The following is a 10,638-nucleotide window of genomic DNA, read 5'->3' as shown; positions in this document are numbered from 1 at the left end:
CGCCGTCGGCGGACGTCGTCATGGGCGACGCGGCCGAGGGCGACGCGGAGTTCGCCTTCGAGGAGTCCAAGGAGGAGCCCGCGCCGGCCAAGAAGGCGCCGGCGAAGAAGAAGGCCGCGCCGAAGAAGAAGCCCGTCGCCGTCGAGAGCGACGACGACTTCGACCTCGGCGGCGACGACGACGACGACGACGACTTCGGCGCCAAGCCCAAGAAGAAGGCGCCGGCGCCCAAGAAGGCCGCCGCCGCGCCCAAGAAGGCCGCCGCCGCGCCCAAGAAGGCCGCCGCGCCCAAGAAGGCCGCCGCGCCCAAGAAGGCCGCCGCGAGCAAGAAGCGCGCGCCCAAGAAGCCCGACGACGACGACGACGGCGACTTCTTCTCGCCCGTCAAGGCGTCGCCCCTCGTCGTCAAGAAGGCGAAGAAGGCCGGCGCGAAGAAGGACGAGCCCATCGTCGTGCCGAGCGACGACGACGACGACGAGCCCGCGCCCCTCAAGGCGAAGACGCCCAAGCCCGCGCGCGCGCGCAAGGCCGTCGTCTACGCGGACAGCGACGACGACGAGGACGACGAGGACGATTGGGACGACGGCGAGGACTCCGAGTCCGAGTTCGACGAGGACGACTGAAGAAGCAGAAGGACGCGCAGCGGCGACGCGGGACCGCGTCCCGGCGGCGCGCGCGCGATCCCCGGCCACACGACCCATCCCCCAAGATCTAAGAGACCCGGCCGCGCACCTCCCGGGGCTTCGAGGGGCGAGGGGCGGCCTAGGCCGCCTCCTCGGCGAGCTTCGCGTCCGCGCGGGCCTTCTCGGCCTTGGCGAGCTGCTTCGGGCCCATGTACTTCTTCGCCTCGTCGAACTCGCGGTCGAGCCACCAGAGGGAGCCGTCGCTGCCGCCCTTGCCCGCGCAGTCGGCGGCCGCCTGCTCGATCTTGACGCTGAGGCTCGCGACGGCGTCGTCCGCGGCCTCGAGGGACTCGGCCGCCGCGGCCGCGGCCGCGGCCTTGGCGTCGATCGCCGCGACGGCGGCGACGCGCGACGTCTCCGCGGCCCTGGCGGCCTTGGCGGCCGTGCGCGCCGTCGCGCCCGCCGTGATGCGCGCGGTGCGGAGGGGCTGCGAGTCCTCGCTCTTGCAGACGGAGACCATGGCCTTGGCGCGCGCCTGCTTCATCGCCGACAGCGTGACCTGTGTGGAAATCAAATCTTCAACCCGAGTTCAATGTGAGCGTATGCGACGGTTTCGACGCACGCTCTTCTGCCGTGCTTCGAGAACTTGACGAGATCAATCGATTCGTCCAAAAATCAGCCGAATCGACTTCGTTCTGAAGTTTGGTGGGGACCCCCCAAACCAGTGGTTGATTTCCACACAGAGCGTGACGTCGGCCGCCTTCGCCTCCCAGTCCTTGAGCGTGTCCTCCTTGGCCCGCTCCTGGGCCTCGAGGGCCTCCTTGGCGACGAGCGCCTCCCGCGCCGCGGCCTCGGACGCCGCGGCCTCCTTCGCCGCGGTCTCGGCCGCGCCGGCCGCGCCGGCCGCGGCCGCCTGCGCGGACGCGGCGGCCTCGGTCGCGGACGCGAGCGCGGCCTGGGCCTTGGCCATCTCCTCCTCCGCGGCCTTGAGCCGCGCGACGGCCCGCGGCGACGCCGACGGCTCCCAGTCGAGGAGCGCGTCCCAGCTCGCGCCGCCGTAATGGAACACGAGGAACTCGAGGAGCGACATCCGGTTGTTGTCGTCGATCTCGATCTCCGCGAGCTGCACGCGCAGGTCCTTGATCGTCATCGCCTTGACCTCCTTCTCGAGGAACCTAAGGGGAGGTCATCATCTGCGGAACGGTTTCGGCCGAACGCTCGCGACCGCGCCGCGTCCGTCGAAACGGTTTCGGCGGAGACTTCGAACGCGCGCCGCGGCCGTCGGACGCCGCGCCGCGCCGGTGCGCCTGAAATTCATCAAGCTCCGTGCCGGAGTCCTTCTTCGTCGTATCGAGCGCGACGAACTGCTTCGTGTAGTTCCACACGGCCTCGCGGGCGTCGGGCTTCTTCGCGAAGTCGATGTCCTTGTGGGTCCAGAAGACGTTCAGGAAGCGCTTGGCTTGTTCCGCGTACGGCACGCCCCGGGAGAGGGACGCGAACTCGGCCTTGCGTTCCGCGGTGTAGGTGGCCATTCTACTCTTTCGCGAGAGCCGCGGCGGCCGGTCCTTCGATGCCTATCTGCCTCAAATTTGCTAAAAACTCGCCGATTTTTATCCACAGTGTCGTGATCGAGCTCGGGTTCGTAATCGCATCTACGCAACGATAGAGACGCGTCTACGCAAACGATGAGGACGCTGGTCGCTTTAGCAACCACCATCTTCGCGGCGTTGCTCGCTGTCCATTATCAATTCGAGACGCATCGCAGCGAAGCGAAAATCTACGTCCAGAAGGGCCTCTTTTCGCCTGAGGACTGCGCCGCGCTCATCGACGCGGCGGAGGCGACGAACAAATGGGACGCTATAGAGGAATCCCAGGAGTACCTGCCGACGACGGAAATTCTCGTCGAGGAGCTGCCGCCCGGGGCGCGAGTCTCGGCGACGTACGCCGCGACGTCCCGAATCTTCCCCGCGCTCGCGCGGCACTACGGCGTCGCCGCATCGACGCTCGCACTCCGCGACCTCTACGTCGTGCGCTACGACGCGTCATCGCCGGGCCTCGCCACGCACGTCGACGCGTCCGCGCTGTCGTTCTCCGTCGCGCTCAACGGCGGCTACGGCGGCGGCGGCCTCGAGTTCGCGCTGCTCGACGAAACACTCGCGGAGGACGCGGGCGACGCCGTCCTCTTTCCGAGCCGCCTCCTCCACCGGGCCGCTCCCGTCGTCTCCGGCGCGCGCTACGCGCTCGTCGGTTTGGTCGACGTCGCGGGCGCGAGAGGCGTCGCCGTGCCGGGCCTCGACAACGCGGCCGCGGCCGTCCACGGCCTCTTCGCGACGTGCGCGTCGGTCCACGACGTCGCCGCGCCGCCGGAGCGGGGGGGCGTCTTCGACGGCGAGGACGACGCCGAGGGCCCCGCGGCGCCGGTCCCGCGGGCCGGGAGCCGGCGCCGCGCGTCCCGCGGCGACGTGCTCGCGAGCCACGCGGCGAACCGCCTCGCGCTCGTCTACGGCCGGGGGCTCTCGTCGACCATGGCGACGGACCTGTTCGCCATCGTCGCGCGGAACTCGGCCATCGGCGTCGCCGCCTACGCGCTCCTGCGTCGCGGCCGCGCGTGAGCTCCGCCGGGTCCCCGCGAGTCTACTCGAGCCCCCTGCTACGAGCCCCGGACGCCTAGAGCCCCATGTCCGGGACGTCGAGCCACTGGTCGAGCTCCTCGCCCGTGAGGCCGACGCGCTTCGCGATGCGGTCCTCGACGATGCGCTTGCAGTCGTCGACGGAGATCAACCCGGAGGGGATCATGCGCAGGCCGTAGACGTAGAGGTTCGTCATGACCTCGGAGAGGCCCGGCGCGTCCTTGGGCAGCGTCTGGCCGACGGTCGCGGAGACGACGAGCTTCTCCTCGTCGTCGACGTCGCGGTCGTAGTCGAGCATCGACGTGCAGAGCAGCTCGTACATGGCCGCGCCGACCGCCTGGGGCTCGGCCTTGGCCGCCACGGCCTGCTCGAGCGCGCCGAGCTCCGCCGGCTCGTGGCCGGCGTGCGACAGCCTGAAGGCCTCGATCTGCTTCACCGCCGCGTCGGTGACGTCCACGGGCGTCGAGCGCAGCGCCACGGACCGCGGCGCGCGCGCAAGCGGCGCGCGCGCAAGCGGCGCGAGGCCGAAGGGCGCCGCGCTTTGCGCGAGCAGGATCGCCGCGGCGATGTGCTTGAGGAGAAGAGCCATGCTCGATCTCCCTTTTGGTGAAGCCCTCGTTGCCACGACGTTGGCGTCCGGAGCGACGTGCACTGCCGAGGCCCTCGCCGAGGGTTCCACTTCATGAACATTAAAAGCTATCCCTCCTCCTTCGCGTCGCCTTTGGCGGCGGGGCCCGAACGCGACGGAGGCGACGGTGCCGAGGACCGCGGCCGCCGCGGTGCCCGCGGCGATGGCCGTCTCGGCCTCGACGATGCCCGCGACGACGAGCGCGCCCGCGCCGGCGACGGCGAGCCCCCCCAGGCCGTCGGTGACGGCCTTGGTCCGCGCCGCGGACGCGTCGGCTTCGCGGATCGCCGCGAGCTCGCGCACGGTATCGCGGAGCGCGGCCTCCGCGTCCGCGGCGGCGCCGTCGTCGACGAAGAGGAGCGCCAGCGGCTCGTCGTCGGCGAAGGCCAGCGTCAGCGTCGGCCCGTCGACGGCCGCGGTCTTCAGCGACTCGATCCGGCGGACGGTCGCCTCGTCCCGGGCGAGCAGGCGGCCGAGGCCGGCCCCGACCATCGCGAGGCCCGTGCCGTTGCGGTCGACCGCGAGGCGCTTTCCCGGGGACGGCGTGATCATGTGCTCCGCGCGCGTCGCCCGCCGCAGCGCGCGCGCCCAGCGCCCCCGCGCGTCCCGCTCGTCCGCGTCGTCCGCGAAGAACGAACTCGTGACGTTCGCGATGCTTCCGGCCGCGTCGCGCACGAAGGGCACGGCCGCGTCGCGGACGAACGACACCGTCCCGTCCACGAGATCCTCCAAGCCGAGCTCGCCGTCGTAGTCCGCTCTTCGCTTCGGGTCCTTGAGGACGTCGTAGGCGGCGCGCGCGGCCGCGAAGCGCGCGGCGTCCGCGGTCGCCGCGTCCGGGTGGGACGCGGCGGCCGCGGCGCGGTAGGCGGCGCGGATGCCGTCGTCCGTCGCGTCCCGCGCGACGCCGAGGACCTCGTAGTGCGTGCCGCCGCGGGCCTCGCGCCGCGCCGCGGAGCGCAGCGCCGCGTCGGCCTCGAGCTCGCGCCGCGCCGCCGCGGACCGCCGGAAGCGCGCCTCGGCCGCGCACTCCTCGGAGAGCGTCTCCTCGGCGGCGCACGCCTCGGAGAGCGGCTCGTCCGGCTCGGCGGCGGCGGCTTTCTCGAGCGGATCCCCGGCCCGCGTCTTCTTCGCCGCGGGCTCCGGCGGCTCCGCGGTCCGCAGCGCCGCGCGCGCCAAATCGAGCGAGGCGCGGCTCGCCTCGAGCTCGACCTCCAAGCCGGCGACCTTTTGCTCCCACGCCGCCACGTCCGTGCGCAGCGACGACAGCTCCTGCTCACCGTGACTGGCTGCGCAGCTGAGACCGCATCGAAGCGGTCGCGGCGGCGCGAAGGACGCGGCGCGGATCACGCAGAGGAGCAAACACTGCGAACATGCACGCGCCATAAGACGCGGTGCATGAATTGGTGCATGATCGGTGCACCTTGGTGAGCCGCTCAACGTTGAATCGAACGGGTGGAGTGCTTTCCCGGCGGCGGACCATCGTGCTTGATCTTAGGGGCCGCGTGGGGCCTAGGCGAGGCCCGAGAGCTCCGTCGTGCCCGACGTCGCGGTCGTGTCCACGGGCGAGTAGGGCGCGGCGGCCGCGCGCTTCTGGACGACCGCGGTCGTCGCGAGGGCCGCGAGGAGCGCGGCGGCGCCGTAGGTGCCGTAGGCGACCTTGTCGTGGAGGGGCGGGTCGCAGGCGCTGCGCGCGACGAGGGGCGAGTCGGACGCGGGCCCCGGCGCGGGCGTCGCGCGCGCGGTCGGCGCGAGAGTCGCGTCGCCGAGCGCCGCGTCCTGGTCCGGCCCGCGGAGGCAGGTCGCGGCGGGCACGGCCGAGAGGTCCTCGGGCACCCAGGACAGCGCCGCGGCCTCGCGGAGCCCCAGCGCGCCCGCGACGGCGGCGTGCACCTGCGCCGCCTCCGGCACCTTCCACCGGTGCCAGGCCCAGCCGAGGCCCGACGCCTCGAAGGCGGCGATGGACCGCATGGACAGGGACCAGTAGTGGCGCCGCCACCAGGGCGACGCGAGCCGGTCGTCGAGGTTGTCGCACTGGCCGTAGTCGTCGCCCATGGACGCGCAGTCGTCGACGGACAGGTCGAAGCCGTTGGCGAAGACGGGCGCGCCCCGGGCGCAGGCCGCGAAGCCCAGGGGCGCCGCGGCGCCGCAGGCGAGGGCCTCGTGGTAGACGAGCTTGCCCCGGTCCTCGGCCGGGTCGGAGGACGCGACGTCGACGGCCGTCGTCGACCGGAGGAACGCCATCGCGACGGCGTCCTCGCCGTCGCCCAGGTCCGCCAGCTCCGCCTCGTCGGCGACGCGCCGCGCGAGGCGGATGCGCTGCGCCTTCGCCGCCGCGGCGACGTCCGCGTCGATGACCGCGGAGCGGTCGACCTCGACGCCGACGACCTCGCCGGCGAACTGGCCGGCGACCGTCTGCGCGAAGGCGACGGCGTGCTTCACGCCGTCGCTCCCGTGGGCGCCGTGGAGCGCCAGCACGAAGCCGCGGACGCCCGCGTTCGCGCAGTCCTGGAGCGTCGAGTAGAGCGTCTCGGCCCAGACAGACGTGGGAGTCGCGAAGAAGGCCGCGGGCACGGGCACGCGCGCGGCGTTGAGGCCGAGGGCGGCCATGGCCCGGAAGTCCTCGGCGCCGTAGGCGACGGCGCCGAAGAGGTCGTCGTCGACGTAGAGGCCGTTGAGCGTCGCCGCGCGGACGGGGCCGCGCGCGTCGTCGCCGTAGCGGCCGCACCGCAGCCGTACCAACCCCCCGGCGTCGCAGGCGTGGACGTCGTCGGCGTAGCCCGCGCCGGACGTGTAGGACAGCGCGGCGTAGGCGTCGTAGGCGGCCCAGGCCTCCTTCGCCGTGAGGTTGCCCGCCTGGTACTGCGTCACTACCGCGTTCGCGTCCCAGGGCGCGCCGGACCGGCGCACCTTCTTGTTGGCCCAGGCGTCGGGGAACTTGCCGCACCCGTAGACGTGGCCGTCGCCGGGCGCCGTGACGAAGATGCCCCGGTTCTTGCCGCAGAGGCCCGCGAGGAGACTGCCGGCGAGCTGGTCGGCGACGTCGCCGAATGAACTCGGCGTGAGCACGGCGTCGTTGAGGCCGCAGGTCAAGAGCGGCGCGTCTGGCGCCGACGACACGGACAGCGCCAAGGCCGCGAGCAGAGTGCAAGGGCGCATCGTCGTAAGTTGAATTCCGCGAGCCATAGTCCTAGAATCGAGTCGTTGTGCTGCAACCTTGAAGTAGGCCAGAAATTCGCTGAAGTGCGCAAGACGCACGGAGCGCGCGCGCGACACCGTGCCAGATTCTAGTGCCAGATCAATTAGAAGAGGTACATGGCGAGCTTCCGGCGCGCCTTCGTCGCCGCGGGCACGGCGCCGAGCGCGTCGATGAACGTGAGCACGAGCGCGCGCGCGTCCTCCTTGGCGTCCGCGTCGTCGCTGTCCCTCACGGCGGCGAGCGCGAGGTCCAGGCCCCCCTCGGCGTCGCCCGCGGCGAAGGCCTCCCGCGCCGCGGCGAGGGGCGACGCCGCGTCCGCCGCGGCGCCGTCGAGCGCGAGAGCGAGGTGGCTCACCGCGGCCTTGAGCTCCGCGTCGCCGTCGAGCACGCCCGCGCGCTTCGGGTCCCGCAGCGTGCCCAGGAGGTGGGCCGCGGCGTCGGGCTCCGGCGGGTCGTTGGCCACCGCGCAGCGCGCGAGGCCCAGGAGGCACCACGCCATCTCCGCCGCCGCCGGCCGCTCGGCGTCGAACTCCACGGGCGTGAAGGACTTCTTCCGCTTCGCGCCCTCGGCGACGTTGTCGTCGTCCAGGGCCCGGAGCCGCTCGTACTCGGACTTGAAGGCGTGCGCCGCGCCCGCGACGTCGCCGTCCTCGATGAGCGCCGCGAACGCCCGCCGCCGGATCGAGTCCCCCGCGGGCTCCGCGGGCGCGGCGCCGCCGGCGAGCGCGGCCATCTTCGCCACGAAGGCCTCGACCTCCGCGTCGCTCTTCGCGCCGACGAAGTGGTCCTGGACGCCGCCCTGCCACACGCCGAAGACGGTGGGAAGCGATTTCACGTTGAGCTGCGCGCTCAGGTCCTGCTCCGCGTCGACGTCCAACATGGCGAGCGCGACGGCGCCGTTCAACGCGGTCACGTGCTTCTGGAGGAGCGGGCCCAAGGTCTTGCAGGGGCCGCACCAGTCGGCGTGGCAGTCCAAGATGACCGGGACCTGGGCCTGCAGCACCTTGGGCGCGAAGTCACCGGAGGTCACGTCGTAGATGAAGGTTGACGGCGCGGCGCTCAGGTGGCGAGTCGTCGTAGGGCGGCGGCACGCCTGGGCGGCGATCGACGCAGAGCGAAGCGCATGGCTGGCGCGTCGAGCGAGCATCATCTCGAGGCTTACCAGGTACCTTGAACCAAAGTTGCAGCCCATGTTGGCCCATCGAAAGCACCTGCGACGGCGCTTCCCCGACACCTAACGAGGCCGTCCCTAGGCCACGCCACCGTCGTCGTCGTCCTGCCGCTCCTCGTAGAACAACAGGGGGAAGGAGCCGAAGACGCAGCCGACGAAGATGCCGACCGCGCCGCCGACCGCGTGCGTGAGGCTCGCGGCGCGGCTCGCGCGCTGGGCCTCGGACAGGCGCGGCGCCGGGAGCACGGGCCGCAGCATGGTGTCCACGGTCCCGCCCGAGACCTGGCCCGTCGTGTCCGCGACGACGTTGCCCATCGCCGCGCACGCCATCGCCGAGAGCCCGAACTTGACGCCGAGCGAGCCCTCGATGGCCTCGCCGCACACGAGCATGATCGCGTTGTCGAGGAATCCGAAGGTAAAACAGGGCACGGCCGCCACCAGTCCCAGCTTCATCAGCTGGTCGCGCGTCGGCGGGCCTGTCGCGGCGGCCGCGGACACGGCCAGGAGCGTCGGCGCGCGCCGCTTCCACCACTGCTGCAGCTCTTCTCGCGTCACGACGCCGTCCGAATTCGCGTCGGCCTCCTTGGCGATGGCGCGCGAGCTCATGGGGTGCTCCTTCTGGAGCCGCCGGCCCACGGAGGCCGCGAGGCGCTTGAACTCCTTGGGCGCGAGGCCGTCGACGTAGCGGTCGGCCGTCTTCGTGTCGCCGCAGTGCGTGCCGAGCCGTCGGCGCAGCGCCGACGGCGCGCGGCGGCCAAGGAGGGCCATCGGCGCGCAGCGGAGGGCGCTCTGGAGGGCCATCGGCAACCGATCTGCCACTGAGCATGATGGCGCGCCCGGGACTCCTCACGCGCCTGCGCGTGCTCTACCTGAAGCACGGCCTGCTCGCGAAAGCTGTGGGAGCCTGCTTGACGCTGGCCTACATCGCCTACCGCACGACGCGGCGCCCCGCGGGCGCCGCGACGTCCACGGCCGACGACAAGCCGCCCTGCGACGTGCTGACCAATCCGGCCTGGGCGCCGCGCCTCTCGACGCTGCGCGAGCTGTCGCTCGCGGGCTGCGGCCTCACGGCGCTCCCGGAGGCCATCGGCGCGTGCGTCTCCCTGGAGAAGCTCGACCTCGCGCGGAACGACCTCGTCGATCTGCCGCGGTCCGTCGCCGAGCTCGACAGGCTCGAGATCCTCTTCATCCTGGGGTCGCGGCGCATGACCCGGGTGCCCGCCGTGCTCGCCAAGGTGCCGTCGCTCACGCGGTTGGGGCTTCGATCGAACGGCCTGCTCGCGCTCGAGGGCGCGCGGCTCCCGCCGAACCTCGTGCACGTCATCTTCACGGACAACGCGATCGCGGCCATCGACGACGCGGCCTACGCCAAGTTCGGTACCGTCCGCAAGCTCATGCTCGCGAACAACCGGCTCGTCGAATTCACGGGCGGGACGACGCCGGCGAAGAACCTCGCGGCGCTCGAGTTGCTGCGCCTCGCGAACAACGATCTGGCGGCGCTGCCCGCGGCCGTGCTGTCGCTGCCGTCCCTCGCGTGGATCGCGCTGGCGGGGAACGCGCGCCTGCTCGGCGCGCCGCCCGTGGACGCGGCCGCCGCGCCCGCGATCTCCCTGGCCGACGTCGACGTCGCCGGCGCCGAGGTGCTCGGAAAAGGCGCGTCGGGCGAGGTGTCCGCCGTGACCTGGCGCGGCGCGCCCGGCGCGCTCAAGCGGCTCGCGCTCAAATCGAGCGACGGCCGGGCCGAGGACGAGCTCGGCGTGCACGCGGCGCTCGGCGGCGCGGCGGCGCAGCCGGCGTCGCTCATCCGCGCGCTCGCGCTCGTGAGGGACCCGCCCGCGGTGCTCATGGAGCGGCTCCCCGCCGGCGCGCGGGATCTCGCGCAGCCGCCGACGATCGTCGAGGTCACGCGCGACCGCTACGCGCCGGGCGAGCGCTTCTCCGCGGCCTTTGCTTTGAACGTCGCCGTGTCCGTGTCGCGCGCCGTAGCGTACCTCCACGACCGCGGCGTCGCCCACGGCGACGTCTACGGCCACAACACGCTCGTCCACGACGCGTCGCGCCTCGTGAAGCTCGGCGACTTCGGCGCGTCCTTCTTCTACGGCCACGTAGAGAAGGAGCGCCGCGACCTCTTCGCCAAGGTCGAGGCGCGCGCGCTCGGCGTGCTCATCGCCGAGCTCGGCACGCGCGTCGTCGGCGACGCGGCGACGAAGCGACGGCTCCTCGCCGTCGCCGACGCCGCGCTCGCGCCGGACGTCGCCGCGCGCGCGACGCCCGCGGCGGTCCTCGCCGCGCTCCTCGCCCTGGAGGCGGGCCCGTAAAAGCGCGCTTAGCCGAGGCCCGGCGGCGTGCCCACCGACGACGACGACGCGGTCAGGGAGCTCTGGCGGCGG

The 10,638-nt window shown here is 72.6% G+C and overlaps 2 protein-coding genes across 2 annotated transcripts; both read right to left on the bottom strand.

Moving 5' to 3' along the window:
* Positions 1-7,170: 7,170 nt before the first annotated feature.
* On the bottom strand, positions 7,171-8,231 carry AURANDRAFT_36471 (hypothetical protein; the record flags this gene model as incomplete). Its single annotated transcript, XM_009035968.1, has 1 exon — positions 7,171-8,231. The coding sequence occupies one exon, from the start codon at positions 8,225-8,227 to the stop codon at positions 7,181-7,183; it is 1,047 nt and encodes a 348-aa protein (XP_009034216.1).
* A 95-nt stretch (positions 8,232-8,326) lies between these two features.
* On the bottom strand, positions 8,327-8,701 carry AURANDRAFT_22563 (hypothetical protein; the record flags this gene model as incomplete). Its single annotated transcript, XM_009035967.1, has 1 exon — positions 8,327-8,701. One exon carries the CDS (start codon positions 8,699-8,701, stop codon positions 8,327-8,329), a length of 375 nt encoding a protein of 124 aa, XP_009034215.1.
* Between the last annotated feature and the right edge of the window lie 1,937 nt (positions 8,702-10,638).

This window comes from Aureococcus anophagefferens (genome assembly GCF_000186865.1).
Source record: "Aureococcus anophagefferens unplaced genomic scaffold AURANscaffold_4, whole genome shotgun sequence".
In the NCBI taxonomy this organism is placed as follows: domain Eukaryota; class Pelagophyceae; order Pelagomonadales; family Pelagomonadaceae; genus Aureococcus; species Aureococcus anophagefferens.
The sequence above is the reverse complement of the archived record's forward strand: the minus strand, read 5'-3'. Positions and strand labels throughout refer to the sequence as shown.